Genomic DNA, 14,641 nt, shown 5'->3' with positions numbered 1-14,641 from the left:
AGGTTCATTAACTTCCATGCAGACAAGTTCAGCTATTGAATTTCAAAGTTAGTTTACAAACCCAGCCATAGCAATAGCCATTCTTTTTCTCATTGCGCCTGCAGAGCAGTAAGAGTTACATTCATCACTGAAAACTACCATCTAAAGAAAGATACTTTATAAGTTATCTCTGTATATCTAGAAAATGAAATGGCATATAAAGAAATGCAAGATAGTTCGTAGATAAAACCTTTCTTTTCCCAGTCAGTGTAAGAAACAATTCCTCCCAACCAAAACCACAGGTTTTGCTGTCTTGCTCTCTCAAAGATGTGAACACCAACTATAAAGTGCTTTATAAATCATGGATCTTATTCCAGTTAGCAACATGTAATAAATGTATTTGCCTATATAAACCATATGTGTATATATAAATGCATAAATATTTAAATAAGCACTGCTCATTTCCTCCTTCTATCAAGGCACTTCAGTCCTACAACATCTTAACAGCCATTAAGCCTGTCAGTGCTTTACACTGGAAAGTTCTCTTACAAAGCTAAAATTGGCACTATTAGGAGAATTATCCTGCTAGAGCACAAGCTGTCCTCTCAGAATTGTCACATTGGAACATGCTATGTATGAATATGCTCTAACAGTCTCCTGAAATGTTTCTAAATTACAGTTACAGTGTATTTAAGTAGTTCTATCTATAAAACTAGTCTAATTTTAAAATTAAATATTTATTTCTAAATACAGAATTAAAATGCTAACAACTGGCACCCTCAATCTTATAAGCAGCCAGAACAAGCATCTATTATTAATGATACTGAGCCAAATTAATTGGAAATAAGTACTTCATTGGGTCTGTTGGATATGACAATTTTTACTAGATTATGTTAGAAGTATTTGTGATTAGAGTAGATATATTATAAAATCTGACTTTTGCTAATATGCTATATATAGTATCCTCTTTATATCTACATAAAAAAGTCAAATATACTATGAACGTAATTTTGTTTGAAAAGATGATACAGTACACATAACTTTAAATATATGTCTGTATTAAGAAAGAGCTACCTGTGGGGTGTCAGGGAGATTTATCAAAATAATCAGATAGTACAAACTATTAGATAATGTATTTTAATGTTTTGATATGCAAAGTCTCCTGTAAGCATTTTGATACTTGCCAAAACCAATTAAAGTAGTTTGGATGGCTCAGCTTTGGATGTCATTCCAGTCCCATAATTACAAGTTTCCAATTTACTTCCCATTTAGTTCCTTCTCAAAAAAGCCTTTAAAATTCTACTGTATTCTTCCTTTTGTGGCTGTACATTTGGCTTTTTGTTTAGTTTTGTCTTTATTACATCTGACAGCAGAAAGAAAGGATCATTCTTTGTCACCTAACTTGTACTTACCACAAACTTAATTAGGAGTGATTTCTAACATATTGTCTTCTTAGGAATCATAATATAGGGTTTGATTTGTCTGCTTAGAAGAGCTCTTTCTGTAAGTCAATCAAGAAATTCCATGTGCATTTTAAGAAGTGAAATTCAAATAAAATTATTGAACATTTCAGATGTCTTTAAGATTCAATCTTGTAACTTTTAACGTTTTTTCTAAAATTTAAAATTTGCTCTTTTATTTCCTCAATCACTGAAGGCTTTTAAGTCTGTAACACAATAATTTAAGTTTTCTAACAGTCTTTCAAATTGTTCTTCTGCATACAGCAAACGTAGGTAGGTTTGGATATTGTTTTGGGGGTATTTTAACTAGCACTGATACAGATTGTAACCCTGACTCTTATAGAAAGAGTGAGTGATATCCAGTGTGGAATAGGCCTCCTGGTACCCTGGGTAGGTGGTAGCTGTTTCAGACTACTGGAAGTGGCTCCACATGCTTGGAGTGCTTTGTAATTGTTACTAACTTGTTGGAGGGTCTGCAAGAGCTTTCCAGCTGACTTGAACACTTGCTCTTCTGGAGAGAGGACAGGAAGGTCACAGACAGCAAGCAGCACGCAAGATAGAGCATAAGGCTTCTGAACCACACAAAAAAATCTCAGTGATCCCTGTAAAAGGGTTAATGGATTAAATGTTAGCTTTCATTGAACAACATAAAAGGGAAAAACAGTGCTAATAAAGCAAAATCTGCTAATAAAGAACAAGAAAATTTGTGTACTTTTTGCTGTCCTCAACAATGTCTGATGGAAAGTAACTTTAAAAACCTGTCACAGAAGCTCTTGGCGGCTTAGCTGCACTGATATAAAGCAACCACTTATCTTGAAAACTTCCTAATGTGCTATGAATTTTCATTATAGAAAACTTGGCACAGATGGTAGTTCTTCACTTCTGACCTGTTCCAGAAAAGAAAGGAGAACACAGTCGCCACATTGAGCATGTGACATGAGAGTCTCCTTCATCAAATTCTGTTACAGCTGCTAACCTTTAGTCAAAGAAAGTGAATGAGGTTAGCATTCTTTGGCTTCAGCCAAGTCAAAACATTTTTATTATAATTTTTCTCATGTTCTGCATGTCTGTGCAGATGGACTGAATTTTTGTCCTGTGTGAACTTGCAGTTCCTTTCATTTATTTTGACATCCTACATTTCAGTAGTTCATTGATGCCTGAAATACTTTGTGTTATTTATGTGGGGTTACACTTTGTTATTTGAAACTTCCTTTCTTCGAAGAAATTTTTCTTTCATCTATACTCTTTAAGGGCAGCTGATCTCCACCAAAGACCCTAATTAACTTTATTGAGTTTAATAAGAACAAAAGTCTTTCTGAAGACATCTATAAATAGAAAAAATACTTTTAAGAGAAATGCACCTATTTTCTTGTATAAACAATAAAAAGATACCAGCTCATCACAAAACAGCTCAGATAGCAAAAATTGTCTTCAGAAAAGATTTTCTTCAGAAAGCTGGAAGAACTCTTGAAATTTTCCTGGTCCATGTCAAGAGTAATTCCAAATCTTGAAGCTTAAAATGAGAACAAGAGTGTGGTATGTTCAGATGTGAGCTGCCAGAGTACTAGTAGGTTGGCTGTATAAAGCTTTGAAAACTCACTGTTTTCAAAAGGATAATAATTTTGCTGCAAAATTACTGAACTATTAGTGTGTTAACTAGTTATTTTATATTGCAGGTCAAATTATGAAAGTTCAATCAAATAATAGGAGTAGTTTTATTTCTGCTTCTTCATGTAGCTGAAATGTTTGTTTATCACATTTAATATTTGTTATGTCTTGCTTGAAATGATAATAGGGTTTTCCTAATAGCCAGTTAACTATTCTCTATACTGAGGTAAGACTTTGCCAGGCTCTTGGCCAGGCTACAAAGAATTGGTTCTTTCAGTTACAGCAGAGGGTATATGTTCACCATGAGACAGTTGTCCTATTTGCATCCTCAGTTTTCATGTGTATATGGTAATTTTGTATGTTAGAAATGCCTTTAACTTCCATTTAGTACATATGGAAAGAAAGTGCTGAGTAGAGAGTAAAAAAAAAAGCAGCAAAGTATTTCCTACATGATTCCACTATTGCAGCAGCAGTTGAGAGCTGTGTGAAGAGGTATTTGAAGGATGCTCTAGTAAGTCTTCACTCTTCCATTTCAGTAGATATGAATTTATAACACATGATGAGAATGCTTAGTATAAAACTACCTTGGGCTTTTCATTTCTTTGTGATCTTAAATTACTGGTTAAAGATAAATATATATGCTATTATAATAATAATCCAATGAACAGGCATTTGAAAAATGCTTATTGTTTTTCAAAACTTGCCTGCGCTGCCACTTGCTTGTCTAGATTTTTATATGGGTTTGAGTTTTGGTTGTTTTTCATTTTTTGTCAGAAGTAGCTAGAATATAAACTTGCTACTGGATTGCACAGTTTAGTACCATCTATCTTCTTGGCATGAAAATCACCTCTGGAGTATCCATGCAATACTGTCTTCTAGGGTGTAATACAAACCCAGATTTTAGTAAGCACAAATAGGACTTTTTCTATCAAGTTATAATTTTTTTACACACTATTTTGAAAAACTTATAAAGTTTCTTCATAAAAATCAGTACACTTTAAGAGGCTTAAAGTAAGATAAATGAAAAGTTGCGTGGTTAGTCATTGAAGAAATGTACAGTGTTAACTTTCATGGGCAAAGTCTCTAAACATGGGCTTGGCTGAGTATGGGATGGATGAGAATATATTTCTTATTCTTAAATATATATTTCTTATTTTTTGTTCAGGTCATAATTTTTTTTTCCCCACATTGCGGAGTGGAAACAGTGGAAATTCAGGAATATGAAAGCATCATTGAGCTACAGATATCACATCACTTCCCTCATCAAATTAGTTGCCATATTCAGGTCATATATGTGATTTCTTAGGCAAATTAATTCATGCATCAATTTTAACGATGTCAGAAATATCCCTGGAATGGCTAGTCCAGATTTGTTTACACAACACTTTTTCAGTCCAGTTCAGAGGTGTCTCATGTTACTGCCATAACTTCTCCTGTGGTTATTCAGTTCAATCCCATCCCAGGACTTATGGTAGAGTGGTTTTGTGTATCAGCTGTCTGAAGCTTCCTGGGTGGACTAAATGCTTCCTTCCATTTAAGAATCTGGCCTGAGGTAAATTCTGTGAACAGAAAGTGGTTTTATATTAAACTTAAGGGTTTGAAAGGCTGTTTGAAAGCAATCTGTCTTCTCTGCAGTCATCCCCTCCTGCAGAAAAGGTATGGGCTGGCCTAGGTTTGTAAGGCACTGCAGCTGGTCCTGGAAGTGAGCTGGAACAGCTTCTAGCAGCAACTGCCTGCCTTCTGGACAAAAGAATCCTTTTGCTTCTTCCCAGTATGTTTGATACTTTGGCCCCAGCAGTAGCCCATATGGCAAAACAAATGCAAGTTGGTGGAATCCTGAGACAGGAGCTTCACAATTAACATTTCAGGCATTGTTACTTAGCAGCTTGAAGTTCTTAGCAGGTGTTATCTTATCCTATTTTTACTCCTTTTCTTTTTATTCATTTCCTCTGTAGATTGATAGTAAACCAGTATACTTGTGCAAGAAAAATCCTAATAGAACACATCACAAAAGCTACTAATACATTATTACAGAGCACCTCCATGTCTGTAATAATCCCATCCAAACCATTACTATTTTAGCAACTCTGTCAAAGACTGGATGATTTGACATCTATTTCACATTATTTTGAAGTAGAGGGATATAAGAATGTAACTCACTGCATCCTGAGATAATAGAATGTAGTGGTAACAGGCCTACTTAGAGTTCACCTAACTGGACATATATTTTCAAAACTTTTTTGAGCAATGTTTGCATATAGACAGTGGAGCATCTAGTCTTGTAAGTGTGCACAATGATTAGTCTTCTGTGACACCTGAAAATTTCCATTGAAGAAATCTGAAACCAGGGGTCTCTTAAAGAAAAAAAATAATAATTCTACAGAGCAAACATGCTTGTCAATTTAACAACTTTCCCATATTCCAACAAGTTTCTGAGAATGTTGGCAAAAGGTAAAATGAAGATTACTTACTGAAATTTTGCAATGATGATGTCATCATCTATAATAAAGTAATCAAAATAAAAGCCAAGTAGGGAAAGAGAATAATATGCAGAAAAGGATGGTACACCAGGAAAAGTTAGTATCAGTAGAATGGCTGTTATCCTGAGGGAAGAGCAGAGACATTTGTTTTGAGGACCAACGTGTTTCCAAGCTGTCGGTGTCAGCGGAATACAGCATAGAACCCTCCTGGTTGCTTTTTTTTGGCTGCACTTTTCTCCACCTGTTAAAATGTATTTGTTCCCCCTAGTCACTGAATGCCATAGCAATACCAGCCACAGCACTTAAACTCATTTGCTGACACAATTGTGACTAGTAGTGAGTTTAAAGCTTTCCATGGCAGTTGATTTTGCTTAGTCACACTCTGGATTTCTCATGTATGTTTATTTTCTTTGACTTAATCATTTATTTAGAAACAGCTGCAATAATGATCTGAGTAGAACTGGCTCTTACGTTTTCAGCAATAATACAAAATTAGAAAAGAACTATTTTGTCCTTATTACAACACTTTTTGAAGGTACACATAGATAAGAGATGAAAAATGATTTCTCTATGAGAAGTCAGAGGGCATTTTAAAGGAAAAACACTTTTCTGAAAACTGCAAAGCTTTATTAGTTTTACAGTAAACACCCCTCTTCTGTGCTTGTTCTCTATATAATAGAGAACATAAAAGGGCAGTCTGAGTTTAATTGATAATTTTCAAGTGCATTAAAAAAATGAATCTGAAAAGTCTTTGGCAGGTATTCTATTTTTTTTCTGAAGAGAAAAGACTGAACATTCTGATTGGAATATTTGTCTTATGAGAAATTAAAATGCACTTAAAAGAATAGACCAAATAGACATTTTCCTTATATAAGAGATTTTATTTTTCATGTACAGTAGTTGCAAGACTCAATGACAACTGTTTTTCCTACTGAGGTTTTTATACAAGATCAAAGAACAGAAATCTGCAGTATAAATTCTCTGTCACTGATATTGACTTTAAAGCAACATATTGCAACCTTTCATCTTTTTGTAGTACCATGCACATCTTAACAGAATTTCTTGAACAGCAGAGAAAAAATATTTTAAAGTCAACATCAAAGCTTAGTTTTCATTGACTCTTGAGGGTTTGTTTATGAACTTTTTCTTTGTCTACTGCAGTGTTTGCAGTTCAGGCTATTTTAGTTGATGTGGAGTGCTATGAGGTGTCTGATGGATCCAGCAGCTGCAAAGTACAGGATCAGCTGTCTGGAAGACTGAGTGAAGTGGGCAGTTGGAAGCCAAATGGATACAACCCCTGTAGCCTAGGAAATTCCACAGTCAATGCTACAGGATAGCCCATGAGAGGATGACAAAATCTTTACCTTAACACCACTATGAAATTGTGTACAATAAAAATGTTTACTGAATGTTTGAGATCAATGATTACAAAAAGTTGATTTGTAAATGGTGCTTTCTAAAAATCAGGCTATAATAGCTTCTAATATTAAACTATTTAGTGATAAAATGGGGAAGGATTTCCATGCTTATATTTGTAGGTTGTATATTATTCAATTGACCTGGAATTATGCATATAGAAATAGAAGCCAATGGATAAATGCTATTTTCTTACTGCTTAATTGTACATAGTTTATTTTACCTACCTGCCACTTCTGCTAAGAGCAACTGGCATTCAAGACAGCACTGAGGTACTATCTTGCAATACTACTGTTGTTTATGTATAAATACGTAGTGTAAAAATGGCCCATGACAATCTTTTGCTGGTTTTTGCTCTATGTAATACCTGCCAGGAGTTACAAAGAATGAGGACAATAAGGCCATGTTGTACCAGCTCTTGATACATAGTTTCAGTAAAATTAGGAGCTTACATAATCATAGAATATCAGGTTGAAAGGGACCTCAAATATCTAGCCTTTCTTGGCTGAAGCTCTGGCTAGACAAGATGGCCCAGTAACCTGTCCAGACAATCTCTAGTGTTGGGTAATCCACCAATTCCCTGGGAAGATTATTGCAGTAGTTGTTTGTGAAAAATTTTCCTCTGGAATTTCCCCAGGAGTAACTTGTACCCAATACCCCTTACCTTTTCCATGCAAAAAGGGAGTCTCCGTCTTCTTTGTAGCCACCCTTTAATTACTGGAACATGGTGATGAGGTCACTCCTAAGCCTTCTTTTCTCAAGGCTGAACAAAACCAATTGTCTCAGCCTTTCCTCATATGTCAGGCTTCCCAGTCCTTTGGGCGTCCTACTGGCCCATCTCTGCACCTTCTCCAGCCTGTCCACAACGTTTTTGTGTAGTGGGGAGCAAAACTGAGCACAATTTTCCAAGTGTTGCCTGACAAGTGCTGAGTAGAATGTGATAACGACTTTATCTCTTCTGGTGACACCCTTGTTGATGTAGCTAACATCTAATTGGTTTTCTTTGCCTCTGCAGCAAACTGTTCACTCACACTGAGCTTGTTATCCATCAGGACCCCTAAGTCCCTTTCCACTGAAGTGATTTCCAGCCAGTTGAACCACAGTCTGTGCTGCAGTCCTGTATTGTTTTCCCAGATACAAGACCTTGCACTTGTCCTTGTTGAACTTCATAAGGTTCCTGTTAGCCCCCTAAATCCTTTAAGAGCTGGCACTTCGTTTGTCTCTGGCTGAGATGGTAGTCTTGTATGTTAAGATTAGCATCTGTGACCTTTACTAGGATATGGATGAGGTCAGTTTTAGGTTCTCCCCATGTTACTGAAACTGGCAAGAGCCATTAATTATCTTGTTAGTACATAAAGCATTTGGCTGCAGCTATGCTTGCGGTAGTCTGTAAGTACTTCATACTTTGCTTTTGGAGGAAAATGAGCAACTTGGAACAAGCCATATAAAATTAATAGTATGTCTCCTTGAATATGTGCCTCTTTCAAACTTGTAGTGGTGCTGGAATTTGCATTTCTGTATAATGTTCTCTGAATTGCTGTGAAACGTTTGGCTACTTCAGAAATCTGCCATTAGCTCAAGAGAAAACTTTTTTGTAGTAAGGGTCTGAATTCTTGATTTAGAGTATTATCTAGATTTATTAACCAATATTTTCAGAACCATATCTAACAATTGTCAGGATACATTTGCTCATTGTTAATACTTTCCTCTTACGGCTTTGTGTTTTCAATCACTCTGAGAATTCTTATGGCAGTTGAATTCAGCATGTAACTGTGTATACAGCTGGAAAAGATGCAAACCTGTTTTGCAGGTTGGTACAACCTTAAGCTAATTCACATGACTAACTGAAGATATATTTGGTATTTTTCTATAGATTGAGTCTACAAAGTTACAGTTACTGGGAAACAGACTATTTCTTAATACCTGAAATTAAAATGAAACTGATTTGTGTCCATCAGGAAAAAGATATTAAGAACATTAAAGAAGTGAATGCAAATTCTGTCAAACTAATTAACTAATTCAACTAACAACTTCAAGGTTATATTTCTAATACAGCTGTGCCTTTCAGTCGTGTTTCAGTTGTAGTTGGATACATGGATAATTTCCAAAGTTTGGAAAAGTTTTTTCTGTGGGTTTTAGCTTTGTCTGTGTGCCTGTATAATTAGATAAGTACATATAATATGTTAACTAGAGCCTCCATTTGCTCACCTGGATGTGTGGATATTTGAAGCCCTGAACACTTGCAGCCCTACTTGTTCTCAGACAAGGCTGTGTATTTGCATATTGTATTTGCAAATGTAGAGGCTGGTTGTCACAAGGGCACTGAGGATAGAGGGGAAGTGATAGCCTCTCTCTCAAGGCAGCCCAAAAACTGTTCATTGAAACTCCAATGTTTTGTGCTCATTTCTGGCATTTCTGAGAGCTACTCCTACAGCGGACTTGATTTAGCTGTCAGTGCTTTGTTAAAATGAGTAATGACTGATAGTATGCAACCATAATAGTTTCTCAAGGGCTAGTGGGCTATCTGTTGTACTAAAGTGTTGTAATATTACCTAGGTATTTGTTTTAATTTGTTACATACATACAATTAATGTATTCAATGGTTCGACTTCTCATTCAGGCTGAAGATTCCAAATAAATGTGAAGTGTTAAAAATGACTGTACTGCACCATTAAGTTAGAAAAACTCATCTTTACTGATTTTTGTGTTGGTCTGCTACACTCATCAAAACCACAAGAGTATCATCAAAGACATAAGGTTTCATTGTAAATGTCTGATAGAATTGTTTTGATAGCAAACTTGAAATGAATCAGAATTTTTGTTTTTTACCTCATACTTATTGATGCTATGTTACCTTTTAACTAAAAAGGACATTTTTCAAGGATTTAAATAAAATAATTTCCTTCTGGTTATGGAGTTCTTAAAAGAAATGTCTTAATTTAAAATATAGTATTAAGTCACATAAGCCACGGATGTTGGGAAAAAAACCCAAGCTTCTAGGATTCAGTGCTGATTTTTTTCAGTATTTTAATCATATTGCCTTACTTGTTTATAACATGCATTTGACAGAGAGTTTTCAAACAGAATTGTTACAAAGCAGTGTTGTTAGCTTGATAGTATATGCCTATCTATTCTTTAGGCTTGTGATTTATCCTTTCACAAAGAAAATTAAGACCAAATAATAAATATTTTATGCTGTATGCAACAGAGTTTAGAAATCTGGAACATTAATTATTCAATGTTGAGGATACCATCCCATCAAAACCTTCCTTTTACAACCTGGTGATCTACATTTTCCTTTCTGCTTTATCCACACAACTGTTTACAGCTTCTCTCCTTTCCCCATTTCTCCTTCTCCACCCATCATCTTCTGTTCAATTTTCAGTCCAGAACAAGACTATGTAAAAATCAGCAAACTCTTGTCAATCAGCAATTGATCTCAGCAGTAGCTTATCTACATTGCATCTGTCCCAGACTTTTGCCCTACTTGCCCGTAGAGGCTAGATTAAAAGGAAATTCTGTCTGAAAGAATTTTGTTGATGATGGCACAAATCAGATTCTTTGTGTTTTAACTGGTGGTGGGCGGGGCAGTGGGGGAAGCAGAGGGGGAGAATGCATGTGGCAGTCTTACCGCTTTCATTCCTACTGCTGTCTTCTAGGATGTCACTTTACAGTGTTTGTTTTCTGCTTCTGATTCATGTGATCTTGTTGTGCCGTCCTTCTTTACTGTATACCGTCTCTGCACTTACTGAGCAGTTCTGCCAAATAGGACAGCTGCTGCTTCAGTTGCTGTAGCATGACCATAAATGAAAATTTTTTAAAATAAATAATTTAAAAAGTGATCCCCAGATACATTAATTACATTTATTACACTATCTTTACTCTCTGAAATAATGTATTCTGCATTTAATAAAAAGTAGTTAAAATGTAGAGCTGATCCATGAAAAGACGGTACTTGTAGCTAAATACCTCCTTTATTTTTCCATTACAGGATATTTGTGAAGATATATCTGATCACGTTGAACAAATTCATGCTCTACTAGAGACTGAGTTTTCCCTGAAGCTTCTGTCTTACTCTGTCAATGTGATAGTGGATATCCATACAGTACAACTACTCTGGCACCAGCTACGTGTTTCTGTTCTGGTTCTGAGAGAGCGTATTCTCCAAGGACTACAAGACGCCAATGGAAACTACACCAGGCAGACTGATATTCTGCAAGCATTTTCTGAAGAGACTAAGGAGGTACAGTAAATAAAATTTGAGAATTTAATCTGTGTTTGAAGCAGCTCATCCATGTTGCACATTTTAAATTTCTAGAATGACAGTTTTAAGGGTGGCTTACTTGTCTTCTAGATATTTTGCTAATTTTGTGGTTTAAGTAGCTTTGACTGATACCTGTTCTCCTTGAACCAAATTAAAGCAAATTCAGGTCAACTTTCAGAAGTGTCATGCTAGTGGCTAGCAATGTTTTCATAAAGGATTGGAAACACAGAGGTGTATCTAGTCCAAAGTCTTTGATCTAGTCACTCAGGAATTTAAAGTTCATATCCAATTCAAAACTCAATTTTTGTGTGCATTGTATTCTTAAATGAAAAGTTTAGATATTTCCCTTTTTGTTTACACAAACATGAAGCTTACACAATGCTTTCCATAACTTTCCAGACTAGGTCAACATTGTTTTAAAGCAGAAAGCACTGACTTTAATTTGTTTGAGTGGCAATTCTGCAACATGTTTCTAAACAGTCATGCATTTTGTCTAAGAAACAATTATGCGTGAATCATACTTTTTTTTTTTACTCTAACGGGATGTCAAATTAACACATTTAATAGCTTTGTAAATCTGAATTCATTTGACTACAATGCTTTTTCCTTTGAATTCTTCACTGCTAAATTATCTTAGTGTCCTTCTAGACACTACTGACTCAGTGTTTAAAACTGAAAGAAGATGCATATTTTTAATGGATAGGGTAACTAATCATTAATAGACAAAACCTTGGTGTTTAGAGGATTCCTCATTTTCTGAAAGTCCTAAAATTAGGATAAAATGCTTTTGTTAGGATTAGATACATTTACAGAAAGAGACCTCTAGGTCAATGCACTAAGATTCTGCAACCTGTGTTACAGAGGAGATCAGAAGTCCCCTAAATGTGTCGTGAATTTCAGATCACTCAGGTTTAAAACAAATGTCCATATTTCTGTACTCCCTGTTGGGTTTTATATTTGTCTTTGGCACAACAGAGTGGGTGGTCCTGAAATCAACACTCAGATATGCCCAGGCCCACCTTCCACACCCCCTCTTCCTGATAGATACGTACCTAGTGCTTCAAATTCAGTTTCTGCTTTGCTGTTGCTGGTAAAAACTTCTCTGGGAAATCTGAAAGAAATCCATAATTATCTGAATATCCAGAGTGGTGAATTAGGGTGAAGTCATAATTTTATGACAAGAACATGGAGATTTCAGACTATAAGGAAGGAGCAGATTCAGATACTAAGAAACAGGAAATGTCCCATCTGGGTCTGATTACAACTGCTATAAAAACATCCCCCAATACAGGGGGAGGACTTACTGGGGAAACATAGATTATTTTTCCATGGGGGAAAAAACATGTTGCCAGATAAGCTTATATGGCAATAAAAAAGACAAAGTATCCTGACACAATTCTCTTTTTCCACTTCAACTAAATCATAAATTATATTTGGTAAAATTAATGGTTAGCAATAGCAGGGACACAATATTAAGTTTCTGCTTTAATGCTTGAATAGGTTCCCAGAAATTGCTCTGCAGTTTTTAACCTTCAGATATTTACTCAACCGTTTCATCAGGTATAATGGTAGTGGCTTTATTTGACAGAAATAAATAAATAGAATGTAGAAATAACTGTATCTACTCTTATATATCTTTTTTTTTTTTTGGAGTTTCCTCTGTATCCTTTCCCAAACAGGACTACATCATGGGACCAGTAAAGCTCATGATACGAGTATTATCTATTAGGGATTTTCATGCATCTGTGAATAGTGAGACTGAGGAAACCTAGAAACTTTGACCATACAGATAACCCTTCTTTGGAGAGTCATTCCCCTAATTTTCAGTACTCCTTAGGGATTATGAACCACGAACAACAGCTTATTTTTTTCTCCTAATATTGAGAAGTCATCTGGTTTGAAATTACTAGAAGGAAACTTTCACACACAACAACGACTTGTACTTTGGAATTCATTACTGTAGGACACTCAGAAGTAGGAAAGAAATTAAAAAAATAAATGTAGAAAACTAAGAAAATAGGAGCCATAATAACTTCCAGATGAGGAAATCCCTATGCTGCTCATTGATGAAACCTAGGAGTGCAGGTAGAAATGTTGTACATACAAGAGTGTATCTATACCCATCTCTAATAACTCTGCTAGCAGAAAACACTTAGAACTGATCAATAAGCAGAATACTGGACTGGACAGAAATTTGATCTGAACCAGTACAGCAAATGCTATGCTTTTCTGTAGTCCATGAACCTATCATTTCAGAAAATGTTTGGCTCACTCCTCAAGTCAGCTGTCTTCTGTGTAATACAGAGTGGCTTTGGCTGCCAAGGTTAACTGAGGAGCTCCATGGGAGAAGTGACCTGCCAAGGTTTTTGTTATGTCCAGTGAGACACTCTCATCTTAATATTTGCAGCTCAGTTTGCAGCCTGCATAGCCAGTGCAGTGTAACTCGCCCACATGGGCTGTATTTACAGAGTAGCTGCAGGACACATAAACGTGCACAAGCTAACCTCAACATAATGAACAGGGATAACGCTGGTGGGGTAGCTACCAAAATATGAAAGTGTACAGCTCAGACTGTACTGGCTTGATTAGGAACCCAGCTCATTATCTGGGAAGGCAGTAACTGGGCTTTTGGCTGTCTCAGCAGCACCATACCGAATAAGGTACTAGCAGGAAAAAAGGGCAAAAAAAGTTTCATGGCAAAAAAATGTTTAATGAGGCAAGCTTCCTGCCATGATGGAGATGTCACATTAAGAAAATACTTTTTAAAAAATAAATAAATTTGGAGAGATATTGAAGGAGCATTTCTCCTTCAGGAATAGAATTCCTGCATTAGTAGAATTCAGATATAGATAAGAAGGGGGAAAAAACAATTCTGTCCAGCTGCACCTAACCCGTGAGCTTTATTTCACAATTGATAAAGCCAGGAAGTAGGGAAGGGAGCAGTATAAGGCTATGTTATAGCGAATCCTGATGTTCTCAAACAGTTGGTAAAGTTACAATATAAACATATTACAAAATAAATTGGCTTGTTTGAAAGAGAGAAAAAATTCCAGTACTGTGTGTTTAAATTCAAATACAAGAAGATATTGGAAACAGTCATTAGAAGAAGCATTACTGTGTGAAAAGGGACTTTTTTTTTCTTTTTAAACTGAGGCATTTCTATTGATAGCCATGCAAATAACTAAATGTAATATTTTTCTGAAATAAAAACAATAATAAAAATGTGGTAATATTGGCATGAAATAACACTCCTCTGAAGCACACATTTAAGAGTCTGCTTGGAAAATGACCAAGCAAGATGGTTTAATACATGTGATTGTAAATTTTATTAATGTTAATAAACACATTTTTAAGAGACGAAGGAATGGAGCTCATTACTCAGGAGAAATGAAGGACCTTAGGGCTTTGGAAAGGGTCTTGATTTATATACGGTT

At 35.7% G+C, this 14,641-nt stretch overlaps 1 protein-coding gene across 1 annotated transcript in view; it reads left to right on the top strand.

Annotated features, from left to right (window-relative positions):
• AKAP6 (A-kinase anchoring protein 6) overlaps nt 1-14,641 on the top strand; it is a gene marked incomplete at its 5' end in the record, with an annotated part of 228,335 nt that overhangs the window by 26,955 nt on the left and 186,739 nt on the right. The window contains one exon of the mRNA XM_084264174.1: nt 10,935-11,186. Within this exon, the coding sequence (XP_084120300.1) occupies nt 10,935-11,186 (252 nt within the window). The remainder of the gene's footprint in view (nt 1-10,934; nt 11,187-14,641) is intronic.

This window comes from Gallinula chloropus, assembly GCF_964237585.1.
Source record: "Gallinula chloropus genome assembly, chromosome: 4".
NCBI classification, from domain to species: Eukaryota; Metazoa; Chordata; class Aves; order Gruiformes; family Rallidae; genus Gallinula; species Gallinula chloropus.
This window is presented reverse-complemented; position numbering and strand designations above follow the sequence as displayed.